Source organism: Cyprinodon tularosa, unplaced genomic scaffold (assembly GCF_016077235.1).
Source record: "Cyprinodon tularosa strain WSP-4 unplaced genomic scaffold, ASM1607723v1 ctg173, whole genome shotgun sequence".
Lineage (NCBI taxonomy): Eukaryota > Metazoa > Chordata > Actinopteri > Cyprinodontiformes > Cyprinodontidae > Cyprinodon > Cyprinodon tularosa.
Genome location: NW_024038559.1, coordinates 20,921 through 48,703, shown reverse-complemented (window position 1 = coordinate 48,703; position 27,783 = coordinate 20,921). Strand labels below are relative to the sequence as shown.

The following is a 27,783-nucleotide window of genomic DNA, read 5'->3' as shown; positions in this document are numbered from 1 at the left end:
TGCGAGGGTGAGGAAATGTATGTTCAAAGTCGACAAATCGTTGAGCAGAGAGAAAACACAATTTTTTAAGCATGTGCGATTGATTTATTTCCTGTGGATGAGTTCATAATTGGATGTACTTTCTAAAAAGTTTGCCAGAAAAAAAGAAGTTGGATCAGGAATTGTATACGTGACAAACAGTCATTGGCTCAGTGTTTATTTTAGACTGTAAAGTAATATTTAGGCCTTGTCTTGTAAAGAATAATTTGGGTCCTTGTTCCTCCCACACAAATACAGTAGTCTGCATTGATGAGACAGTATAGCCTGCTTTTACCATTATTCTATTTGCATCAGTCTTTGACAACTCTGAGCCAGACTTCATGAGCGACTCAAAGTCTGCAAGCAGCCCTTTTCCAAACCCGGCCCCTGCTCCTATAACCCAATCCTCTCTGTTGTGGTCACTTGTTATGAGCGTGTGTGGCTGTGGAAGTGGTGCACAGTAGTGAAGTCATGCATTGTCATGTATTGTTGTGCCTGTTGTTTGTTGAAAACAGCAACTCGGGATGCCTTTTGGTTTGTGTGCGCTGCCTAGTGTACGTTGTGGCAGCCGTTGTGGTTATCCAACTCCAGTGAGGTTCGCCATAAATCTTTAGCAACTGGGCAGGAGTTTTAGAGCTGCCTTTCCAGAAATTCCTGAGGGTTCATATGTTCTTCCCTTAGCAGCATGAAAGCTACATCAGTTATCATAAATAATACTATTCTGTTTGCTTTCACGTCATTAATTTGTCTGTCTGGCCAGCCACCGCTAGAACAGCAAAAACACAAGAATAGGTTGACTTATTATGAGCAAAAAGGAAATAGGTGGAAAGTAATAGAAAATGGAAATTAGAAAAATAATTTCAGTTTTCTCATTAATATATATATATATATATATATATATATATATATATATATATATATATATATATATATATATATATATATATATATATATATATATATATATATATATATATATAAAGAAATGGTCTGCACTACAGAAAACAAAAACAGGTAATATACAATTAGATAAAAAAAAGAGGGGAAAAAGTTTGGTTCTGTTTCTGACTGCAAGTATTCAATAACTGTCTTCTCTGTATTTCAGACCCAGAGTGGATTAACCTGGATGGATTTGCTGTGTTGAGTCAGGCACCTGTTAAAAACTCATCAACAGGTAAAGACCTCAAAGCGGAATTGTTTTCTTTAGGCTGCAACTAATGATTGTGTTACAAATCGATTAATCTGTCAATTATTTTTTTGATTAATAATCGGATAGCCAAAGGTTCCTTAAAGATTTTTTACCAAATTAAACCAGGTGAAACTAAGATGTTTCCACTTGAGGAGTTCTGGACAGAGCATATTGACAGACAAATAAATTTTTTATGTTAAATGCAAAATGTTTATATATATTTTCCACAATATTGGTATAATTACTGCTCTAAGTGGGTTGCTCTGTCAGCTAAATGCATGTTTTACAGTCTCTGTACTCCATTTAATGATTAATCGATTACTAAATTAGTTGACAAGTATTTCAATAATCGATTAATCATATTCAAATAATTGTTCCAGCCCTAGTTTTCTTATATACTGGACCCTCACCATAAACTTCATTAGGTGCATTTGCATTTAATAAAATGCACTACATTCAGTCATTTACAGATATTCACACAGGATGGTGGCAAGATAGCTGCACCTGCACTGAGGCACACTTACATATGCAAAGCTGCCATATATATGGGCCACTGGACCCTCTGACCACCATGCAATGCCGGTGAAGTATCTTGCCCAAAGACACGACCGAGACAGACGCAACAGACTGATTGACAGTCTATGTTAAGCACTTGTTAATATAGTGACTCAGACAGTCTTTGGCAACAATCTATATGGTATCTAGAAGGATGGAATTAAATTGACTGTGATTGTGGTACGTTCGCTGGTACCAGCTGGTCTAAACACCAACCAGGTTAAAAAAAAAATTATGTAAAAAAAAAAAAAAAAAAAAAAAAGAAGAAAAAAAAACTCATGGTGGAATTTATGTTGACAATAATGTCATGGAGAATAGAAAGAGTTTGTTTAGCCCAGGGGTCAGCTATCTTTACAATCCTAGGAGCCAAATTTCTCCTTTATTCAAGCTCAACAAATTTGGACTCTAAGAATAAAAAGATTTTTATATTATAACAATATCTTTAGTTTTTTAGGTTTAATACATTTTCATGATTGGGACATCCAATTTTCTATAAAACATAATATCAAAGACTAGAACTTTTGTAATTTACTTAGAAGAATTAGCTTCATAAGAAAAGAATACTACCTACTTACATCAGTTTTAAAACATTACTTTGATTTTTGGAATGTTTTGTACAAGTTATCAAGAGCCACATGCAGCTCTAGGGCTGTACGTTGCAGAACCTTGGTGTAGATGATTAAAAAAATACAACTAAGCTATGCAAATGTAAGCTAGATGTACTAAAGCAGCAAAAGGCCACATAAAGAGGCATGAATCACTTGTGCCTTGAAAATATGGTCAGATTTAGGCCTAAGCACCAGGAATGCATGGTTTCATGCAACGTTATGTCAAGGGATAAGCTCAGTGGTTGAGGTTTAGGGGTGTGGAGATAGTCCTCTTTAGAGCCTCTGCTGCCAATGAACATTGCTTAAACAACACAGTCCATTGAGTAGGACTTCAAAGAGGACAGATTTGTATGTAACAAAACACAAATCATCTCAAACTGGTTTCTTAAACAAGACAATTATTTAACTGGATTCCAACGGGCTCCACAATCCGTAGATCTTAATCCAATAGAGCCGTTTGGGAAGTGGTGAATTTGGGAATTTGTACCTTAGATGATGCAGCCAACAAACCGGCAGAGACAGTTTGATTTTATCATTTCAGAATGGACCAAACTGTGTGAGGAATGCTTCCAACATGTTGCTGGATCTTTGCCATAAACAGTTTAGGCAGTACTGAGGACAAATGTCTATTGGCTCATTTTCCTTCATTCTTACACTCTTCCTTTTCCTTAAGGTCCAGACACTCAGTGACTCATTGTTTCCCACATTTTTAACCTGGTATATTTTCCTTGTTTGTTATCCAAAATTTAAAATCAACAAGTGTGTGGTAATGGTATACGCTATAAAAATGACCTCATGTTTTCTTTTCAGTGATCTCAACAGAATGTAGTGGTGTGAAAATTAGCAGCAGACATATGTTTTTCTTGCTTATTGTCACATTAACCTCTATTAGAAATTCGACATAAGCTGAAATAAACCTGTGGAACTTTGATACTGTGTATTTTAACACCCATCGGCCAGGTCAAGGAAATTCTCCTGGTCCAGAATTGTCAGAGTAAAATGCTGCATGTACTTACGCTTTAATCTCTTCCTATGCCTCAGATTTTATAATTTTGAATGTGTGAGGGACTGAGACAAAGAAAATCAGAGAAGTCACTGGGAAGTTTGAAGAAAAAATGGAAACAAATTTATTTACTACAAAATTATGAGCTCTAAGCATAAATCTGGGTTCAAAAATAAAAAAGAGGTCAACAAAACCAAACATGACACAAGCAACTGAAGTATTAATTGACATAGCATACTGACACACAAGGGGAACATGATCAGACCATTTGAATACATACATTTACCTAAACAAAACTACAAAATAAAGAGCAAACTAATCTATACAATACAAAATCAGTAAACTGAGAGAAAATAATTTAAGTTATTAAACTCTTTAACTTTAATTAAAACGAAAATCTAATGAAATTAGAAAACTTAAACTATCTAACACCTCTTCTAAAAAATAAGTGAAAGAGTCCAATCAGGTCTCAGTGCCACTGAGATTATTTGCAGCTGGGACTCCTGCTTCACTGGCCCAGCCAAGCCCACATGGCAACCTCACAGGAACTGGCAACTCAAAAGAAAAGAATTAGTTGAAAGTGTTTGTACAAGAAAAATGTGACAAAATTACTTTTATTGTGGGGTTGCACATGCTGCATTCACAGAATGTTTTTGTTGCAGAGAAGAATAGAGAATCAAAAACCACAACTTTGTGTTACCTAAGATGACCTAACTGTTGCTTTTTGAGGATATATTTTTACATTACTGGCTTTGGTTAACCTATTTCTGGGTTAATACCAGTCTAATGATGGCCTTACAAAAAACTTCTATTTCGTTGAGTCGGTTTTTTATTTCTAATGAATAAATCAATAACTTTTCAGAATTGCCTGATTGCATTTTTACTTATTAATGCAGAAAAAAATCTTTGCAGAGCTCTCTTATGGTGCAACAACACTAAAGCTCATGATACCAATGAAGTAATCTGAATGTAAATTGTGATTCTGTTTAATTCTCTTTTAGGTAAAAATGCTAGTTTCACAGTATGTCCATAAAGACATGCTTAATCTCTTTCAATGGCCCAGCAGGAAAGTCAGATATCAACAAAGCCTTTTGATAACATTTACTTTTTTATACCACTGCTCAAATCCCATCTGGTCAGTACATATTCTTTCAGTTAAAGCTGATTGCATTTAGACCTGATTCATTTGGGCTTACGGTAACAGTCCTCAAGTTATTTTGAACATTTTTACCCCGTATGTAGTTTTGTCCTGATGTGATTTGATCAGCATCGATAGAAGTTAGTGTTATGTCACAAAATAAAATCCAATGGGCTCTATGCACAGCTCCACTACTTCCTGAATTTAAGGCAGCTCCTTTGTTTCCTGTCTTTCATTACTGGACGAACTGATTAATCCAGGTGTGTCTAGCCAGTTACTTAGGTCATACACACCTGGATTAATCAGTGCATCCAATCATGAAAGACAGGAAACAAAGGAGCTGCCTTAAATTCAGGAAGTAGTGGAGCTGTGCATAGAGCTATTTGGAAAAAAAAAAAACATTATTTTGTTATTTTCATTCATTAACAACGAACAATATGAAGATGAACGCTGGATAACAGGCTGGTTAATATATTCCAAATGTTATTTAGTGTTATTCATTTTCAATATACATGTTTCTGTAATGTTGGGCAGTTGGACACGGTCTCAAAACAGTGGGACAAAAATGATTCTGCCTATAACACTAAACGTTACAAAATGTATGAAGCACAGATAAAAAAGGGAGGATAGCATAAAACAGGCATAGCAGCCATTGCAATATTTACTGATATTGCTGTTTTTCCATATAGTGAAGAGTCATTCTGTAAAACTTTTCTAAAGCTTTGCGGGCAACAAAATCAGGTGCTACAAAAAAAAAAACAGATGTAGATGTTGGGATAAATGACAGGAGACTTATTGCAGTAATATAACTTTCCCTTTTAGTGATAAATGACCATGGTTATGCAGACTTTAGAATAAGTGGGATATCAGTACTTAATGGTGTCAAAATTTTCCTCACCTTAACAACCCCCTAAAGGCAGGTTCAACCCAGAGTTCTGCAAGGAAATAAATTATGAAAACTCAAAAGCAGGATGAACCCAGTGAACTTTTAGTTTCTAAACTTACTTATTCATCAACAGGTTTTGTCAGGTCCCCACAAACCTCAGCTAGAAACAACTCTGCTGCAGGGCAAAAAACCAGAGTGGACAGAACAACACAATCTTCAGGTTTGCCATATACCAGGACACAGAGGAGGGCGCCTCAGTCCTCCTCAGGTCCAAGGCAACCAAACAGGGCTTTGCCAGGAGCCCCACTGTTAAAGAGAAGACGCCAACACCGCACCAAACCTCAGGCTGACCAGAGAAACCGTCAAACAGCAAAACTCAGTAAGACGACTTACATTCTGCAACTGATAACCAGGGACTGTTTTTATTTTTGTGTGTGACATCTTTGCTACGTAAAAGAATCATTCTTTGGGCTGCCTTTAGTGTCCATAGTGTAAACCCTGGCCGTGCCTGGTATCCTTTTCTATTCATAGCATCTGAGTCCGTTCATGTGGTGTCACTGCAGGCACAGAAAGCCCATGGCCGGAGCTTACCCAACAACAGAGAAGCTACAGCCAAAACTTCTCCACCAGGTAACAACATGTTTATTACAAAGCCATGCAAAAGTGTTCTTGCCACTTCATTTTCCCTTTTGTCACATTACAACCAGCAACCTCCATGTAATTTATCAGGACATTTTCTAATAGATCAACAGTAATCTTTTGAAGCCTTTAGCGTGTTTCTCCAGGTGTGCCCTACATTTAATTCCCTTGATCTTCCCCCTAACATTAGCCAGCATTTCTGTCTAGAAGGAAAGAATCCCCTCAACTTGATGCTGTGATCACAACTTCTATTTCCAATGGATTAAACCTTTTACAGTTGCTTTAACTTTTTCCTTTAATTTTTTTTTCCATAAAGGTCAGATTTGCTCTGTGTACAACAGATTTTTTTCTTGCCAGCAGATTTTCCTAACTAAACAGTCTATCTCTTCTGCTCCACTAGAGAAACCATGCTAGGAAGTAAAAAAATATTATATATATATATATATATATATATATATATATATATATATATATATATATATATATATATATATATATATATATATATATATATAAAAAAAAAGTGGCATAAGTACTTTTGGAAGGCACTGTAAGTAAATAATGTTCACTGAGCTAATTTGCACCTAAAAATGTTCATCTTTATGTCTGTGACGCTGTGTGTGTTGTTCAGAGCCCCCTGAATATGAAGCCCGGGACATCAGTGTTAGGGTCATGTCTCCAAAGTCTGTCCTGATCTCCTGGGTTGATCCAGCCGTTGAGATGGGGAAAGTTGTCCCTGGGGCATCCAGGTGGGCTTTTAAAAAGTGTATGTTGTTGCATGTAAGTCTTTTTTAAAAAGTGAAAGAAAAGTAATTTAAGGCAGTAAATTAACTGAAAAGAATTTCTAGAACTTCTCATTGTAATAAAGCATTTTCGTATACTCTTAAATCAGATCATACACAGTCAGGTTCAGGGAGAAGGGAGAGTCAGCACGCTGGGAGTACAAGGAAAGCACCCAAAGGAGAATAATGATAGACACTCTGTCTGCTGACGGAATGTATGAGTTCTCTGTCAGGATCTCTGAAGGAGAAAAACACAGCAAATGGAGCGTTTCAGTCTTTCAGAGGACTCCTGAGTCGGGTAAGTATTGTTAGCAGGTTTTTTTTTTAAATCCCATTAGGCATTTCCTCCTTTTTTCTTAATGCCACACCTCATTACAATCACTGACTATAAGCCTCCTGTGATATATATTTCTGGCTGCAGCTCCTTTTGGGTTACAGCAGTTGTGCTATGTCACAGGAGCTCTTTAACTGTGGTTCACTGGAATGTCAGTTTTTACTGCCTGGCTCCCGGTTCAGATATGCATCTGCAGTTCCATAGAAACTGCCATGAGACATTTTCTTGTTTGTATATGGCAGCGGTTGAAGCAACAATTTTTCATGCAATTTAAGAACCTTTTCTGAACATTCATATTTCTTGTTCCCTCTACTTTTCCACCAATTGTTCTTTTTTTTTTCATTCAATTTTGTTCTCTGTCTTTCATAGCACCATCTGGGCCACCCGACAATTTTGAAGTCAAGCCACTAAGAGGAAAAGGAACTGCTGTGATTGCAACTTGGGATCCTCCAGAAGAACCAAATGGAAGAATAAGAGGTGAGATTTTGAAAGGAAAGGCCAAATTCCATTTTCTAGCATCACCACTAGCACAAAACACTGGCATTATATTTAAATTAATCAGGAGGGTGGGGGGGGGGCATGTTTATAACAAAAAAACATGAGACTATTTTATATTTACTGGTTATATTACATCACATATATGTAATATAACCAGTTATAAAGCCAGTAACATACATTAGACTGGGATATTAGTTTAGCATACTTGTTTAAGTAAAGTAAACAATACTACAGAGCTTATTATATAAAAACTGAATGATCAAAAAATGACTGCAGTTAGAAAGTTTGTAATGAAACAAGATACCGTTTTTAAAAGTGCCTTTGTTTCTCTGTCATGTAGAGAAAGGATAGGGGTGGGGGATCATTTGGAGTTTGGCTAAAAAATAAAAATAAACTTTTTCCTTGTAATTAAATAAAATAAATCAATATAATACCATTTTGAACTTACACAATTACACAATAGAATAAACAAAATGAATTGGCAACTGAGGTTTGGATATGCCTTTACATTAATATTTTTGCTTAACCTGCAACGGCCAAAACCCTACATTGATTGGATCAAACTTAGTTTGTAAAGGCTGGACACTCAAGTTCTAGAGCTTAGAATTGTAGGGACCTTTTTAAATTTCATGCTAAATATCTATGTTTTACCTCCACACAGAGTATATTCTGTCTTATGCCCCTGCCAAGGATCCGTTTGGGATGAAAACTGTAACATATCGAGAGAGCACCTCCACAGCCACTATTGATGGCCTGACACCAGGAGAGAATTACATTTTCAAGATTAGAGCTACCAACAGAAGAGGAATGGGGCCACAGAGCAAGGCTTTTAGTGTTGCCATGCCACGGTGTAAACACAATTGACTCTACAGACTTTATGCATGCATTTATCCTTTAAAAATTCACACACAGATCATAACTCCTTAATCCTTTTCTCTGTTGCCTCTTTCAGCTACTAACACAGCCTCTTCGCTTTTAAAAACGGAGGAAAGTAAGAAACCCAGTCATTCTACGATTAAACATGACATCAATGAGAAATCCAGCCTTGAGTCCCCAGAGGAGCTAGAGGATCGAATTACAACTTCTAAGCCACACAATACCAAGAGACGTCTACCTCAACTTTCCCAGACACGCTCCTATCACAGTATCTTCTCCTCACTCAGGGGCTCGTTCAGGAATGTGGTTAACAGAGGTTCAACAAAAGGAGCAGAGAGAGAACAAAAAGAAAAGGATGATGGCAAAATAACTACAACCCAAGTTCCTGTAGTTCAAACAACTCCAGTTGTGCCGGAGACAAAAGAATTAGACAACAATGCTTCTCCATTATCTGAGAATGAGGTTGATTATGATGAAGAGTATCTGACTACTGTAACTCCCAGCCTAAGGACTTTGACACCCTCCACAACCAAACCTGCATATAAGCGTCCTTATCGACCAAACAGAAGGCCAATTAAGATCAGGGTCCATCAAAAAACTGGCTCAAAGACCAGTTCTTTGTCTTCCACTGGTTTAACCTCATCATCTTCAACTTTATCATCATCATCCTCTCCTGATTCTTTAATCTTATCCTCTGCTAAGAACTCTATCATTTCTTCCTCCAGTTCATCATTATCATTACCTGCTGAATCTTTATTAATACCTACTTCACATATTCCAAAGTCTGCACCAACTGGAAATGACAATGTGGACTCTACAATTCAAGAGACCAAAAATATAGACAAAAAAACTAACCCAACATCATCTAGAGACAGTTTAGCACACAGAAAACCTTTGATCACTGTCAGTTCACATGAGACAGGGTCCACCCAAACAGATACTAGTTCCACTGGGGCAGAGCGGAACAGAAACAATGGTTTGCGTTCTGGTTCAAGATATGTTTACGGTCGACGAAAGCCTGGATCTCTGTTTCGAGGGAATTTTACTCAATTGGTTAATGGGCATAAACCATCTGTAACCACTCAGTTTAATTTATCAAGCCATAATCAGAATCAAGCTGTATCAAACACAGACAGTTTGGAAAAGAAAGAGTCTGTATCAACAGGAATAAGTCAGAACCATGAAACAACAAATCCTTCCAACCCAAAATCATCAAAATCAACGTTAGGAAGCACATCGGACAGTCAGATAACATCAGATTCATCAATGTTTGATAAATCACGGTTTTCAACAGAGTCAAGGTCTCGTGGTTCTAACATTTTACAAGGCAAACATGCAGCATCAGTGAGTAAACTCCACAATTTGAATTCAGATACATCAGTTTCTTCTCATTCCGTTTCACCAAGATTACCTCACAGTTCTACAACTTCAGAAAACAACCACAATTCAAAGGGTTCAGACACTTCATCAAATCCGGACACTGCTCTCAGCAAGCAAACCGATACCCTTGAAAACAATAATAAAGAAAACTTAGAAGGCAAAACTGAAGAGTCAAATTTAAACTCAAGAGCTCAATACACACAGGAAATTAGAAAAGAAGAAAGACCAGATGAGAGTACTAGTAAAAAACCTGTAGTCTCTCATACAAGAATTAGCTCTTCATTTGCTGAACGATTTCCTTGGCTTGCAAGTCGATATCCAGGCAAGTTCACCTCAAGTTCGAGATCCTCTTCTCCCAGAAAGGATGTCAAGACTCCTTTGACCAGGGTGTCATCATCTATTGGTGCAGACAGACCGCTTTTAAAAGAGACGCCAACTAGGGTTTCTGAGGCTCCTTCAGGAGCTTCTTTAAAGCAAGAGACCATAAAAATTCGCAAGACCACATCCGGACCCGATTTGCTAAAGAATAGTGCTGTACTGAGCTCTGAGAAGCCTTCTTTACCCAATCAACCTGATGTATCTATTGATACTAGAAATCCAGCTCTAGTATCTTCCTCTGAAAGGTTAACTTCTTCATATTCTCTGTCCCTCTCTCCTGAGAAATCAATTGAACTCATGGATTCCATTGACGCCAATCATAAAGAAAAATCAAAGAGTGAGGATAATAGGAGGTACAATGTTGATGCAGTGAGTACAGAGAGCAATGAGGAACTTACAGGTCCAACAGCTGCCCAGACAAATCCTAAATCTCCATCTGTACACAGAATTGCAGAAAACCCTGAGAGCGGGGCTACAAGAGAAACTTTGTCCAGGACAAGATCTGGTGCAACTTTTGGAGTAAGTCCAAGTATTCGCCGTTCTGGCTTAGGAATGAATGAAAGAGTGCGGTCTTCTCTTTTAGCTAACAGACAACTTGGTGGATCAAGGCTTTCTGTCAGACCACAGCAAGTGCAGAGCTCTCGGCTTGGGGGGTCAACATCTGGCTCATCTTCAGCGTCTTCCTTAAACATGCGTCAGCCAACGCTTATCTCTGCCAGTGATGGAGATGGTGGGGCCTCATCCAGAGACAGCTTTAGGAATCAAGAGGGTAGGCCTCGCTATCCAATATTAAGAGGAAAACCAAACAATCGTGGAAAATTCAAGCCTGGCAATGGAGATGGTAAAGTATTTTGGTATTTGCTTGTGCTTAAAAGCTGCTAAAAAACGGTGTTTCACCTTAAATGTAAACCTACTTGGACCAAATGTTCATTTCTATATGGAAAATTGTTAGAGTGTATAATTTCCAATAAGCTCTGACCCTTTTTTTTTATTGGTAGGTAAAAATGGAAAGCCTAATCTGACAGCGACAGATGAAAAAGACACAATATCTTCTCAGGGAGGCAATAAGCCTGTTGGACAAAAGTTCATTACTGGGCCTGATGGAACCAGATGGGTAACAAATTTATATGGGCTTATTAAAGTTTCATTTCTGAGCCTGGTTTGCATTAAATTTATACAACTATTGAAATATGTACTTTTTGCATAGGTGGTTGATTTGGACAAAGGTGTTCTCATGAACCAAGATGGACAAATTCTCCAGGACTCACAAGGCAAACCCAAGCGAGTTGTCCTTGGGGAAGATGGACGTACAATTTTTGGTAATATATATTTTGGATATCTTTTCCTGCCTGCTTGCATTTTAAATACTGTGTAAAGCTTTAAGATCTCTTTTCCTCCTCATCATATTTCGCCAGACCATATGGGTAGCCCTCTCGTTAGCCAAGAAGGTATTGCTTTGTTTGGTCATGGCAGAGATAGCCAGCCTGTGGTCAACCCTAAAGAAAAGGTCCTCATGGTTGGAGGAAAACCTGTTCTTGGCTTGGATGTGCCTCTCCCAAGAACTTCCACCACCACTACTTCTGCTCCTACCACCACCTTAGAACCAACAACGACAGATTGGAGCACAGAGGATTTTAGCACTGCACAGCCTTACCCTACCTGTCCACCAGGAACCTTTTCCAAAACAGATGAATTTGGATACCCAGTTCTTGATCCAGAGGGAATTTTAGACTGTTATCCAGAAGGTGAGAACATTTTGTTAACATTGTCGAGAAAGACTTTTGTAAAATGAAGTACTATTGTGAAGTATCACAACGCACTCACTACAGTGTTTAGTTAACAAGTTTTCCATAGTAAGGAATAGGGCTGGGTACCGAACTTCGGTACTTTTATGGTACCGACCGAAATTCTTCGGTTCTACAGAGTAACTAAACATGCCTCGTCTTTCGGTACCAAGTTTCGGTGATTGGCTGTAACACTTAACGTGATTGCGTCATCCAGGAAAAATACACAGGTGGTCACGCCTACAGCCAGGGTTCATGTGTATCTGTTGTGAACTGGTTGTGAGCGTCGTGGAACCCCTTTAAAATGCCCCCCAGGTCAAAAGTGCGGCTTCACTTTATTAAGCCTGATGCCAATAGTGCGCAATGCAATACATCCTGCACGGAAATAATTTAAGAGCAGAAAGTCGCTCGGTGTTTGACTGCAGGAAGAGCGGACCGCAGCCAGCGCGACCATCCTCCTCTCAGCAGCCCGTGGGCGGAGCAAAGCTAGAGCGGAGTGAATAATGCGAGACACTCTTGGAGAATGCTGATTTAAAACTGGATGCAGCAGGGCCAGCAAAATCGCGTCTGCTGCTTCATTTTTGCTGCTTGTACCAGCTTCTGACGCGCGGCTGAAGCAGCTTTGCTGCTCTGCCTGCGCGGTCGAAAAGTGGCTCTGACGCGCGTTAGGCGGAGCTTCTCTATCCTTTCTCTGCCTTGCAGCTATATTTGCTGCGATCAGTGGGAATAAAGTAGTTTTATCATGTTTTTAAGTGGGGAAATCCACCTGAAAACTTAATCAGTGCAGTCAGTTCATCCTGCCTTCCAATATTTCTGTCGGAGCCGCTCAGACCCCCCCATACCAGCGGTGCGCTGTCAGTAGGATCCCATTCAACGGGCTTGTTTGTCAGACATGGTAATTTTTCTAAAGGAAAACTGCTAAGTAAAAAGGTCCTCACAATGTAACAGTGAATATTAGACACTGAATTTTTTTTTTTTTATGTAAGAGGAAAAATGTAAATGGAAAAACAGAGCTTAAAATAAAACTCAAGATTTGTACTTTTTTATGTTGTGTAATTTTCTTTTTTCTCGAATTGATATTATAAAACTGGTATCGAAAAAAGTATCGTTCAGGAACCGGTATCGAAGTGAAGGTATCGGTATTGGTACCGGAACCGAAAATTTTTGAACAATACCCAGCCCTAGTAAGGAAGCTGACTTTCCTCACCATAATAATAAACATCAAGAAAGTTGAATTTGAAACCATCCAGACAAAAACTTAGAATACTTCCTGTCTGTATCCACAGAGTCTCATAACTATGTGCTTTACTGTGATCTGGTGTGTATATAACAGATCTAGTCTCATCCAAATAAGACCGCAGAAGCCACATGTAAGTCTCTGCATGTGGGAGTTGGCTACAGTCACAGCACTGGCTGGTTAAACACTCTACAATCTGTCAAGTACAAATTGTCAATGGTGTTACAGTACGCCATGAAACATGCATAAACTCACAATGGGACATCCTGTATTTTTAGTGAGCACAGAGTCAATAAATTGTATATAATGTAAGCCTGATGAAATGAGTACAATTAAATCACACACAACCAATCAAGTACAAAGATTTGTTTTTTGCTGGTTCATATTGTGAGACTGATGGTTCAGCCTGTTCTACTTCTCTGACAGAGGAATCCTCAGGGATGGAAATGGACCATATGCTTACAGTGCCCATGATGCCTGATGCTTTAGGTCTTGAGAAAGGTATTGGCTGAGTCTGGCTTCTGACCAATCTATCACAAGGCTGAGGTTGACTAATTGCACTGCATGATTGTTGTTACAACACAGTCCTGTTATTCTGTTTTAAGTTTTCCCTATATTACCTGTTTTTTGTGCTTGCCTGTGGTCTACATCTTTATCAACTTATTTCTACAAGCATTTGTTTTGCTTCCTTTCACCTCATACATTTTTGTCTTGGATCACTTTCTTTATATGTTGCTTTTAATCACTTTTTTGCATACAAAAACCTTTCTTATAATTTCATAGTATGTATTTGCTGTTTCAACACAGTGTCATTATACAACGGATAGAGCCTATCTTCAGCAAAGCAACAAGCTGAATGAAAAACTGCAAGAGGAAGTCTGCTTTAGCACTTATATTTGCTTTATTGCTTCAGTGATTATTCACTTTTGTTCTATTTTTGGTTTGCCACAAGATTCTCACTGAGTTCTAAAATATCTTAGCCTTTTCCTGCCATGGCACTAAGCTGGCCAGCACGTATACAGACTATTATGCAATGCTATGATGCACTGCTGCAGCTTTTGAGAGAAACTCAGATTTAAGAGGAAGGAGCTTTTCAGGTTTCATCCCCCAAATGTTATACATTGGATTACTTTGGAATCTGGTGTGATACTTGTCACACATGGAAAATATGGGAGGCAAAATATAGCTTTAGACATCAATTCCAAAAAAGCAAGCTCACACTACTATTTTATGTGAATTCAACTAGTCTAACACTTTCTTTCTTTTCACTACATTTCACTGTATTAATGAAAAGTACAAAAGATACATATAAGGTTAGAACACAGATATTGTAAAATTTTTGATAAAATGATTATTCAACATCAGCATGTGTGATTTCTAGATGAATTGTTGATGCAGACCACCTTACCACCAACTACCACTACGATTGCCTCAACAACTACCACTACAGCAGTGATCCCAACCACAGGGTCACAGGCCACGCCGTCCAACAGAGGTCCTTTGTCGGAGTTTGATCTCAGTGGGAAGAAGCGCTTCACAGGTAAGATTTCCTACGAGTCTTCCAGCAAAAATATCCTCACCAGCCACTTTATAATGAAATATTTTTAACACAAATAGCAAATTAGTTATTCAGATGGTAGCAACTTAACAAATAAGGATGTCTGACAGTGGTTAAAATAGCAAACAAGTTTATATTTTACATCAGATTTTTAAAAAGGGCGATTTAATTTTACCTTGCAAGCAAGATGAATTTTCGTGAGTTTGGTTAATTCACAACCTCGAAAAACATCTTGCAGTCAACAGACCAATGAAATGCAGTTACATGTATGATGTCATCACATCAACCAAAGGCAGAAGGCTGAAGTAAAACAAAGATGGGTGCACCAGTTTTAGCTGGAATATTATAATACTTTCTTTTTGGAAAAATTAGCAAAAGGAAGCAATTTTTTCCTTTGTGGATGGGAAAGATATTTGCGATTGTGTCCTAGCTGGGAAACAAATCAAGAAGGTGATACAGCACACTTGCTGTTGCTGCTGTGATCGGCTAAAAACTCAACATGGGAGGCATGTACCTAATCAGCTTGAAGAATTGTACTGAATGTCCCTCCTTTAGGCAAATATTTTCTGTATATGGCTTTCCAGACACAATGTACACATAATGTAGTTCAACTTTAATTCTACACAGTATTAATCTGACTTATGCCAGGAAAGTTTCAAGTGACTTTAAACATCCTATATTTATATAATTGTAATCACTTTGGCATTTTTGTTCATTTTGTAATTCTTTTTATTGTTCCCTGATACTGAAAAGAACACATTTTGCAATAACATGGCAATAGAATATAGAACTAGGTTTCCCAGAAATGCCAAATGTGTATACTTAAACAAAGTCTTATTTACAGTGTGCTGTTCCAACCACAAACATTAAAAATACCTAATATTTGCATTTTAATGTAAACCCCTCCAGCAGATAGGCAGGAGTTTTAAACCCTCAATTTCTGTTTTCGTCACGAATCATTTAGATTACCATCTTAACAAACAATAATTTAGATTTATATTCCTTCTTTGACAAACCCCCAACAAAGCACAGTTCTGCGCAGGTTGCTTCAGATAAAATCTGTCACATTTTTATTGAATAAATGTAGATTTATTGTTCATTTTAGGTGACTCTGTTTAATGAAAGATTAAAAAATAATGTAATTTTTTTAGTCCTTTTGTTTTACTCATTTAGCCAAGATCTGTAAACATCTACAGTCTGTTTACTGTAGCAGTGTAAATTGTGCAAATCTGGGAAACCACTTGTGAGCAAGAGAAGCTATTGCATAACTGTTTTCACCGTCTCTGTAATACTCGTTGGTCATTAAATTGGATTTGACTTTTGAAATAGCAGCTACATCCAGCAAATTTAGAGGGGTGACAGGACATCTGGCTATCATAAAATGTTTTACAGATTTTGTTCCATCAGAGACAATGTTTATCATTTTGGATATAGATAAGGTCATTTTGATATGAGCTTTTATAGTACATTACTCTTGAGTAACAGTTCTACTTTTCACTTACAGACAGATTAAATGCATTCTGTCATTCCTCTGTTGATATTTTGTTGGACCCTTTCAGACATTTATAACCATATCCTTCCAAATACAGCGTCAAAACTGTGCCAATCTTCTCCAAAAGCAGAAATACAATGATGCAACAATGTGTTACATTCACTGTTTTATAAATGTGCACTCATATTACCACATGAAAGCTATTATTCTTCCGCGTTAAAATGGAAGTCCTAAAGTCTGAAGCGCTTGGCCTCAAAACAGGTAGATGAGTCTGTTGGCTCAATGTGGAGACTTCCTCCTCCAAGTTTATTAGTTTAGTATATTTAGGTCCCCTTCACCAGCTTGCCAGTCCACTGACATGTTTTATAGCAGGAGTGTCAATCTTGTTTTTTTAACTGGGCCACTTCAAGATCATCAAATCTTTAAAAGGGCCACTTGCAGCCTTTTAAATAAAACTTTTGATTTCATAATTTCATTTACAGAGCGCACACTTCTCTGGTATGCATTTAATACCATTTATTTAGCATTTTAGTTACTTTGTACACTCCAATATACCATATGCTTTCACTTTATGATATGCTTTGCCTATTTTGGCTTTTGAGAACCATATAAATTGTCATGATGGGTCGTATTAAGCCTGTGGTTGAGTTTTTTTCATGCTTTAGAGTAAAGTATCCAGCAGACATCCGGAACCTTCCCATTCTTGTTTTTTTTTCTGATAACATTTTAGTCAAGGCCAACAAGGGAAAAAGATTGTTTGCTTATCATTCTCAAAAGCTATGCAAATTAATTTTACGTAATGTTTGGTAAATATGACCACAATATGAAAAGACCATTTAGACTAAAACCTGAATAATGAAGTGAAATAATGTTTGCCATCATTTGTTTCAGAGCTTTTAGGTAACCCTAAAAGTGATTGCAAATTGTATATGAATATTATTTTTGGATCTAGACTTTGCTGAAGAAACTATTTTGTTTACTGTGTATTCACTATATAGCTTTTTTTAAAAGCTATATAGTGAATAAAAAACTCTATATAGCTTTTTTAAAAAGCTATATAGAGTTTTATACAAAAAAATACACTCCAGACATCCTGTTATAATATCTAATTGAAATAAATAATCTTTTTATCCACAGCTCCTTATGTGAACTACATCCAGAAGGATCCAAATGCACCATGCTCTTTAACAGAGGCTCTGGAGTACCTTCAAGTAGATGTCCTTGAAAGCTTGATGGAGAAGGACAGTAAAGCTGTCAATCAGAATCAGCCTCCAAAACACAAACCTCAAAATCTGACTGTTGTTGCCATGGAAGGCTGTCACTCTTTTATTATTTTGGACTGGGCCAAACCTATAAAAGATGACATGGTGTCAGGTAAGTAATACAAAAAATGTGTCTACTTGATTTTTTTTTAAATGTTACCTCTTCCCCAAAGACTATCCCTAAAATCTTGTTATATCTGTTTATGTCTCTCTGTCAGACTTAACATTTGAGCTTTTACTCGTAAGACAAAAGCACCAAAAATTAAAAAAGAGTCTAAACTTACAGTACATTTAAGTATAACCTATTTTATCACCTTTTTATTTTTACTATGGTTTAGAAAATATTTTTGACATGGTTATAGCTATCACTTATCTTTTAATCGACACATGGGAATCTGTTGCTTTAATCCTGTCGTTTTACATGGAATATCAAAACATTTCCCAACCTGGATTATGATATGTGGAAGGTATGTAACATTAAAAAATCTCATGTAAACACCCGACTACATGAAGCTTTGTGAGTTATCAGCATGTCACTCTGGCCACATAGAGAAGCAGAGTGTTTCATTTGGCAGACAAACACAGGCTGCTGGTCATACTGTGGATAACTTCATCCTCTGATGTGTATAACAGATAGACGGTGTTCTGTTACTTATGTTTTCATCATCTGTTACTGTTGGCTTCCTCTATTCTCTGCTTACTGAACTTAGCATGTAACCTTCTTGCGATCTTTACTTGTCAACTTTGTGTACAGAGCATAGAAAAGATAAATCTTTCCCAAACTTTACTACATTCTAAATACTAGTTCAGTTGATCTGAGGACTACTGTCTTTCTGTCTGTCTGTCTGTCTGTCTGTCCTCTGTTATTCTATAGTTCTATGTATTGTTTTCTCCGTCTTCCTTTGCATTTCTGTCTATCTAAACTATAATAGTGAGGAAAGAAGTTATGTAAAGGGCAAAGAGACAGATGGCCAAGAAAGATACATAAGAAAGCTACCCTCACAACTATGTACATCAGAGAAGGAATGAAAATCTGTAAGAAGAAAAACAAATTTGTTGGTATTTCCCCTCTGCAGAGTACCCAGCTGCTTTGGTGCAGCTCCAGTGAAAACAGAGGGAAAATTTAAGGCGTCCAACAGAAAGAGTAGGATATTTCATGTGCTGGTTCCAGTTAGTTTTTAGATGAATAACAGAGCCATGCCACCGAAAGAATAATCATATATATTTTGGGAAGTCTTAGTTTGAGACGGGAATTTTACAATAAATTTAAAAGAGATACCTAAATCTTTTCTAAGTTTTTTTTGCATGTCATAATGTCAAAATAAGGTTATGAAAAATACCTTTATTTTAGTTTTTAAACAAATTAAAACTACATCTAATTTAATTTCATTATGTTTATTGAAACCATAACATTTGATATTGTTTTTCTTCCTTAAGGCTACTTGGTACACAGTGCTACTTATGACGACGTGCTCAACAATAGGTGGTCTTCTGGAGTCTCCACTGGGACCCACCTGCCTGTGGAAAATCTTAAGCCCAACTCCAGGTAACATATGAGATGGTTTATGTTTATACTCCTGCACAAATTATGCATACTTGCTTAGAAGGCAGTTCATGTCTGTTGCTCAAGTAATTTAAAGAACACTGGGGAGGCATAAAAAGAAGAACCAGATTTTAAAAAGATTTGCCTGATTCTCTTCAATAAAAGCAGAGCTCTCTTTTGGGGTTTTTCCAGCTTTTCATAAACGTGCTTGTATGTCCGACTAGATTCATACTGTGTAGAGTATTGTGAGCTGAATTCAATAAAACTAACAAAATGTTTCTCAAAGTAATATAAATTGGATATAAATAGAGGCAGGCAAAGAACCAGATTTCACTTTCATGTGACATCTGGTTGTGAAACTGTTAAGACCTCAGAAAATTTTGTGGAAATTCAACACTGCGCTTTAATCCAACGCTTACTAACAGACACAGGAAACCAATGCCATTCCTTGTGTTAGTTTCCAAAGCTTTGTTTCACTTTTAACAATATAATAGATAGAGCAAAAACCTAACCTAAATTTGATAATCAGAGCCCATAAAGCTGCATGGAAGTCCTGAGCAGATTATTTAGGTATCTAGTTCAATTAAGCCCACTGACCACAACAGCCCCCCACAACTTATCTTTTATAGTGGTAGTGTTCCATCACTTTTGCATGTTGTATTTACCACACCTTGGTAAATACTAGTCTAAAGAGGCCCAGTCACATAAAAAGGCTGAATCAAAAACAACAATATCCATATCAGTCATGAGATCTTGTTTTAGTCAATCCAAAAAAAAAAAAGAAAAAAATGGAAATGCTTTGTACGCAATCAAAAACCTACTCACGTAGAAATTCGTAAAGACATAATATGTAACTGGCAGAAATGGGAGATTTTGAGCCATCAAGTCATCTCTATGCCATGTGTTTGTTCTACCCAGCCACTGAACCAGGTGAGTCCAGATGTGTGTAAGGATTGGATTTACCTGGTTTCAGTGGCTAGACAGAACAATTTTATGACTTAGAGATGAGTTGGTGGCTACATATCTTTCACCTCTTTCTGGTGACACGGGACCGTCAACGCATCTATCTATCCATCTATCTATCTATCTGTCTGTCTGTCTGTCTGTCTGTCTGTCTGTCTGTCTGTCTGTCTGTCTATCTATCTATCTATCTATCTATCTAATCTCCCACTTATCTTTTCATGTTGTTAAATCTCATCATCCAGGTTATAGTCATTCCAGATTTAAAAAAAAGGAAAGCCAATAGCCAGGACAAAAGCATCACAATATTACCAGCAGACAAAGGAAAATGCAGAGTGGTCCTCAAAACTTCCGAATACACTTACACATATGAATCTTTAAAAAGATATCCAACCAAAACCTACAAAAATAAAATCACGGACTACCTCAAGCAACTTGAAAATGACAAGGTAATTAACCGTTCAGCTTATTTTAGATTAAATCCAGATGCTCTTCAAACCTGTGGATATCCAAACTGGGTGTTCATCAAAACAGCAAGGAAATGCAAAAGACACGCAGCAGAACATAAGGGTGAGAAGATTAAATGCAAAAACATCTCCATCCCATATGTTGCCTGAGTCTCTGAAAAACTCAAGAGGATTTTCTTCAAACACAAAATACCAGCACATTTCAAAGGAAACAAGAACCTTAGACAGAGACTAGTGCTTCCTAAGGACAAAACCCCCAAACCAAATATGAGTGGAATGGTGTATGCTGTTCAGAGCAGTGATGAATACTCTGATCTTTATTTTGGAGAAACCAAACAACCTCTCCACAGATGCATGGCCCAACACAGAAGAGCAACCTCCTCTGGACAAGACTCTGCGGTACATCTACACCTTATGGATAAAGGACATTCTTTTGAGGACCAGGATGTTAACATTTTGGATAAAGAAAATAGGTGGTTTGAGAGGGCCCGGAAGGAAGCCATCTATGTTAAGACAGAAAAACCGACCTTAAACAGAGGGGTGGACTCAGGTTCCAGCTTTCAAAAACTTACAATGCAGCTATTGAGTTAATCCCTTCCCGTTATCCTTGCAGCCCCACCCCATCTCGTCTATTTAGCCAGTCTTACAATCCCTTTTAACGACCAACCTTTCAGACACTTAGATGGTTATGGGGTAGTGCAGTCTAACAAAAGAAGCCAAACGACCCCGATTCCAAATGGGTGGACCCCTTCTTCTGTTCCAATTTGCATGTATTCAAAACAGGGCTTTTTTGGGCTATTGTATAAAACCTCGAACTCAACACTATTCCTGATATTTTTAATTGAAAAAGCTTCCTGGATGGGAAGCTAAATGTCTTCAAATTTGGAAACCAAGTCCAGTGGACTGTTTTAGTGTTTTTTTTATTGTTTGTCTTCTTCACACGTCTACCTACATTCTGTTTGAAGAAACATAGTATGGCTTTTCCCAAACACCACACCAGAGCATGTGAACGGAGCGTAGCGCAGCGCAATTCCCGCTCCCCACTCAGGAGGATGTTCGCTCATTCGTTCTGCCGCTCAAAGTTGTGCCAGGATGGTCTGCTAAAAATCCGCTTGGCACTCACTGTAATTTTCCTGCCGCTGCAGCGAAATCGCTCCATGCTCGCTCAAATATTCAGAAGAAGGCATTTTCTGACATTTTTCCTTCATGCAATTGTGCCAGGGGCCAGGGACACACAGCATTTGATTTAATGACTTGATGAATGAATGATACACGTGTATTGTCTTATTTAACTGGGTGTTAAATTATCGCACTGTTTCCCAGCAGTGAACATAACACCTCGCTCCATTCATGTTGCCACGCATTTCCTATTTAATTATTAATTGTCGAAAAAAATCATACTTAAATCAAATAAATGCTATTTTACGAATGTTATAATCCTGGTTCAAAGTGAAATCCTCGCTCCGGGCTTTAAATTGAAAACTGCTCTGCAATATTTCTTCCATATTTCTTCCACTCCGTTACCACCCCTTGCTCCACGCTCCGCTCACATGCTCTGCACCACACATGAAGTACAATGATTGCATGCAGGAGTTTTCCATCACATTTTAAAAATAAGACTTTCCTCCCTAGCAGCTACTTTATATCAAAGATCATGTTGTGCTTTCCATAAAGTTAAAACCTCCCTTTACTTTTAATTGGACCAAGTATAAGTTAAAATGATAAAATAAATCTTTTAATATTTGTTGTTTCTACAGCAAGTCATGATTATTTTCCTCACTCATATTTCACCACAAGCTATACGATCATTTTTGTTTTTTAACTTCGTGGTCAACCTATGATAGATAATTGGAGGAGTATCTCAATATAATCTGTAATGAGAACCTACACATACAGTAACATTATTTTGTCACACCAAATGAAGCTCTAACATTTGTTATAAAATGCTTGGTGTTATTAGAATAGCATTTTGTCTGTTTTAAAACTCGCAATTACTGAATGTCTTCTTTTAGCCTCTTACATGACATCATCTCTCAGCAGCTGCATTGCTTTATTGTCTCTCGCTCTCTGAAATATTTTTGTCAGTGTCGTCATATGGCCGTATTGATTAAATCCAGGCCTGTGGCTTTATGTGATGAAACTTTCTGGGTAGAGTGATGGACCATTAGCTTACTGTATGTGGCTTTGAAGAGTCAAATAAATGCAAAAATCAGGGGTTTGCAGTGGAAAAGTTCTCAAACTCTCGAGTGTTTTGATTATGACAGGCCTTTATAATTCTTCTTTAACCCAGAGAGAGTGTGTATTCAGTGCATAGGTTTGTTTGGGCCTTTGGCAGTAAAATGTGTGACATGTACTGAACTTCTTGGTAAGAAATATTTCCTTTGAAAACACACCCCACTTCCATATTTTTCCATTTTCTCTCAACAGTTGTTTTTTTCTCTGCTTCACTTTTTCCACATGATTTTGTTCTATCCTTTTATCTCATCCTTTGCTTATCTGTTGAATTAATTTCTATGCGTTTCTCTTCCATCCCCAATCACCCTTCCCTTATTCCCCACTTCCTTAGCCTACTTTCAGAAAACAGCTTTTTACATCTCTTTAAGCTTTTGAATCAAACAAAGTGAAGGATGCCAAGTCATCTGCTGTCCTCATTATCTTTAACAGTCATAACAAATCTGGCAGAATGACACTAGAGCCTCTCAAACCCCCTTTAAATCATGCATTGTGCTCTGCTTTAATACAGGTACTACTTCAGAGTGCAGGCTAAGAATGTCTACGGTTTGGGACCATTAAGTGAAACACTTACCTATGTCACCGAGTCAGGTATGTCTATAGAAGTACATTTATAAAGATCTGTATTGATCAGAGTTAAAATAGATAGTCCAAATTTATATTTACTTTGTGATGGATGATATCCAAAATCCAACATTCAAACAAGAGTTATAGAATTTAGTGTTTTTATATTTCCATTGTTTTTTCAGGTTTTATACACACACACATATATATATAAACTCTTCCTCACCCATCGCGGGTGGTCTTCCCCTCTTTTTTCCCCCATACTCGGGTCCAAACTCGGGTTCTCTATCAGAGGCCTGGGAGCTTGAGGGTTCAGCGCACTTACTGTGCTGTTCCTAGACCTGCACCTTTCTGGACCGAGATGTCTGATGTACCAACTCCTTCAGTTTGGGGGTCACTGCCCCAAGGGCCCCAATGACCATGGGTACCACTGATGCCTTGACCTTCCAGGTTTTCTCCAGCTCTTCTCTGAGCCCCTGGTATTTCTCTAGTTTTTCATGTTCTTTTTTCCTGATGTTGCAGTCACTTGGTATTGCTATGTCATACTCTTGCCACATGAGGCCGGGCATTGTCGTGCACCAGGAGGAACCCAGTACCCACTGCACCAGCATAGGATCTGACAATGGTTGCAAGGATTTTATCCCAATACCTAATGGCAGTCAGGGTGCCGTTGTCTAACCTGTAAAGGTCTGGGCGTCCCTCCATGGATATGCCTCCCCAGACTATCACTGACCCACCACCAAACCAGTCATGCTGATCAATGTTACGGGCAGCATAACGTTCTCCACGCTTCTCCAGACCCTTTCACGTCTGTCACATGTGCTCAGGGTGAACCTGCTCTCATCTGTGAAAGCACAGGGCACCAGTGGCAACTTGCCAATTGCGGTGTTCTGTGGCAAATGCCAATTGAGCTCCACGGTGCCGGGCAGTGAGCTAAGGGCCTACTAGAGGACGTCGGGCCCTCAGGCCACCCTCGTGAAGTCTGTTTCTGATTGTTTGGTAAGAGACATTCACACCAGTGGCCTGCTGGAGGTCATTTTGTAGGGCTCTGGCAGTGCTCCTCCTGCTCCTCCTTGCACAAAGGAGCAGATATCGGTCCTGCTGATGGGTTGTAGACCTTCTACAGCCCTGTCCAGCTCTCCTGGAGTAAATGCCTGTCTCCTGGAATCTTCTCTGTGCTCTTGAGATTGTGCTGGGAGACACAGCAAACCTAGCAATTGCACATATTGATGTGCCATCCTGGAAGTGTTGGACTGCCTGTGCAATCTCTGTAGAGTCCAGGTAACGCCTCATGCTAACAGTAGTGACAGTGACCCTAACCCAATGCAAAACTGATGAAAAAGAGTCTGAAAAGATAAGGATGGGAAAAAATGTCAGTGGCCTCCACCTGTAAAACCATTCCTGTTTTGATGGTCATCTTGTTGTTGCCCCTCTAGTGCACCTGTTGTTAATTTCATTAACACCAAAGCAGCTAGAACTGATTAACAACCCCCTCTATTGTTACCTGACCAAATCAAAATCCCAGAAGTTTGATTAAATTGATGCTATACTCTGATTACAAAGTGTTCCTTTAATTTTTTTGAGTAGTGTATATATATATATATATATATATATATATATATATATATATAGCTTGTTTTCATATAAAGGTTGATTTGTTTGTTTTTAAGTTGTTTTCAAATTCCTGCTTTGATTTTTTTCCCAGATGATCCTCTTCTCATCGCCAGGCTACCTGGTAAGTTGTTTCACTTGCAGGATATATTTAGCGTTAGAAAAGCAACAATATGTTTTTTTTAACATTCACTTAGAAGCATATCACAAAATGTAGGATTTCTGGGTTTATACTTGCTTAGATGAAAAAAAAGGATATTAACTTATATATCAACATTTATTAGTAGAAATTAGAAAACTGTAATGTAGAATTCAAAAAGAAATGTTTTAGACATTAAAGGGACACTATGCAACATTTTTCAGTTAATTAATGTGTTCCATAACGTTTTGGATGATTAAATGAGTAATTTCAGGTTGAACAAAGGTATTCTCGGCCGCCCTGGTGGTCTGTGGGGGAAATACTGCACTTGCAACTGCAGGAGCACCGACCCGCACCCACAGGCTCAGAAGTCTCGTGAGAGTCAGTCTTGCTTTACGGCGAGAACTGCTACACGCCCCCAGTTAAAAGCATTCTCGTTGCTAGCACAGTGGCGATCTTTGTGCAGTTATGCTACGTTCACGCAGCAAAAGCAGCAAAATCGCGTCTGCTGCTTCCTTTTTGCTGCTTGTACCAGTTAGTTCTGACGCGTGGCTGAAGCAGCTTTGCTGCTCCGGCTGTGTCTGAGGCGCGTTGGGCGGAGCTTCACTATCCTTTCTCTGCCTTGCAGCTATATTTGCTGTGATCAGTGGGAATAAAGTAGTTTTAATATTTGTTTAAGTGAGAAAATACACCTGAAAACGTAATCAGTGCAGTCAGTTCATTCAGATTATTATCCTGCCTTCAATATTTTTTCTGTCGGAGCCGCTCAGACCCCCACATACCAGCGGGGCGCCAACAGTATGGATCCCTTCATCAGCAGCGGTTCACCGCGGCAGCTGGTAGGTGTTTTTCATCTAAATAATCCAAACTGCATATTCTGCCGGCAGATTTCTGCATTTTAAGTTAATTTAGGCGTCAATAAACTGTTTAAGAGGAGAGATCATCAGCGCTGTGTCTCTCTCCCTGCGTTAAACGCACCCGACGCGCTGTTTCAGCTGCTCAGACGTGCTGCGCCTGGTGCTCAAAACGCGCCGCGGGACCTTTTGTTGCGCCTTGACGCGCGTCAACCATTGACTTTGCATGTAAACTCGCTGCTTCTGTCGCGCCAGCTACGTCCAGTGTGAACGCAGCGTTAGTCATTCGCTGCTAAGCTCAAAACAACCGCGCCTGGCTTGATGGAGAAACCAGGAGAACAGCTGTGCATATTTACGACAGTGCACTTTTACTTTCGCCCTCTGGAGGGAGCCTCACTGGAAAATCAACACCGGTTGCATAGTGTACCTTTAAGTACCCTCCAACTAGAACAGATTTCCTGAATAGAAATTTTTATTTTACAATTTCCATAAGCAGTACCAGCCGTTGAATCACACATGACACAAAGGCCATTGAACATTGTGGGTTAAGGGTAATTAAGTTCACTGTCATCAGTGGCCGTTCTACACCATATTTACCAGGCGGACCAGAGTGGGAAAGCGTGTTTTCATGGGGGCAAAAAAAGCATGGAACTAAAAATAAAGGCAATATTTTTTATTTGAAACATATTTAGAAAGCCATAAAACAATATAATAAGTTGCAGCTCTGTACTGAATGAAGGGAATTGTTTACATCGTTAAGTTTAATTAAAATTTCCTGTTGTCCCATTTGAAAAAGTGTATTTTTGGTTTAAAAATTTTGATTTTATTTACATAACAAAAAAAATTATCATGGAAAAAAAAAAAATGAAATAATTACTTGCTAAATCAACATTTAATGGAAGATAAAATAAAGCTATTCTTTGGAATATTAACTCAACGTACATACATAGATCAGGGATTACATTTTTTAAATTATTATTTTAAATGAAAATTACCAGTTTTAAACAAATTCGAATTAGTACTTGGTAAAACAAATCAGTTCAGCTGTAACAAACTAGAGTATTTTTTAAGATGTAGCATATAAGAATTGTGATCTTATCTCAATACGACTGAAGCTATCACCTTAATTTTTAAAAAATTACTTAAAAACAGATCTGTTAAGGAAAATAATGATAAGGGCCTAAGGGACCTATCAGTCAACTATGTGTGTTCCATAAATTTCATCATAAATTTTTTTTGTGTGTGTTGTATAGTGTTGCGCTGATGCCATTTTTTGGCCCTGATACCGATACCCGATACCTGGCTGTGCAGTATTTGCAGATACCGATACTATACCGATACCATCTGTTTGAACTTGATGTGTCTGTATATAAATAACTGCATATTACTTGGATGTAAAATAACTGGCAAAATGACTTTGTCAAGCTGCTGCCTTCCTTTGTGAAGCAGAAAAAGACTAATACAAAGTGAATCCAGTAGAACTTTTTATTGCCTACCTGGAATGGGTGACAATAGTTGAATAAATGTTTGGCTCTCAACATGGTATCGGTGCCCTATTTGTTGGTACTTGTCGATACCTATACCACCATTTCATTGCTGGATCGCTGCCCCGCCAGATACTGGTATTGGTACAACACTAGTATTGTATCTTCAGGACAGGGGAGATAACAGTTGCCAGGACCAGTTGTACATCGCCCCCTGTCTAGAACTGCCCATGACTATAAAAAAGGTTCAGCATATCATTTGGTAAATACACCTTTAGATAACTAAAGACTGTAAAGCAATTAGGATGATTA

At 38.2% G+C, this 27,783-nt stretch overlaps 1 protein-coding gene across 2 annotated transcripts in view; it reads left to right on the top strand.

Moving 5' to 3' along the window:
• fndc1 (fibronectin type III domain containing 1) overlaps positions 1-27,783 on the top strand; it is a 45,919-nt gene that overhangs the window by 16,475 nt on the left and 1,661 nt on the right. The window contains exons 3-19 of one of the 2 annotated variants that reach the window (XM_038281654.1): positions 1,124-1,192; positions 5,531-5,776; positions 5,929-6,027; positions 6,668-6,785; positions 6,929-7,116; positions 7,522-7,629; positions 8,312-8,500; positions 8,603-11,125; positions 11,283-11,398; positions 11,492-11,603; positions 11,700-12,029; positions 13,732-13,806; positions 14,687-14,845; positions 17,493-17,729; positions 19,055-19,163; positions 23,331-23,410; positions 25,089-25,118. In XM_038281654.1, coding sequence (XP_038137582.1) covers positions 1,124-1,192; positions 5,531-5,776; positions 5,929-6,027; positions 6,668-6,785; positions 6,929-7,116; positions 7,522-7,629; positions 8,312-8,500; positions 8,603-11,125; positions 11,283-11,398; positions 11,492-11,603; positions 11,700-12,029; positions 13,732-13,806; positions 14,687-14,845; positions 17,493-17,729; positions 19,055-19,163; positions 23,331-23,410; positions 25,089-25,118 — 4,788 coding nt within the window. The remainder of the gene's footprint in view (positions 1-1,123; positions 1,193-5,530; positions 5,777-5,928; positions 6,028-6,667; positions 6,786-6,928; positions 7,117-7,521; positions 7,630-8,311; positions 8,501-8,602; positions 11,126-11,282; positions 11,399-11,491; positions 11,604-11,699; positions 12,030-13,731; positions 13,807-14,686; positions 14,846-17,492; positions 17,730-19,054; positions 19,164-23,330; positions 23,411-25,088; positions 25,119-27,783) is intronic. The other variant, XM_038281655.1, reaches the window with a different exon arrangement.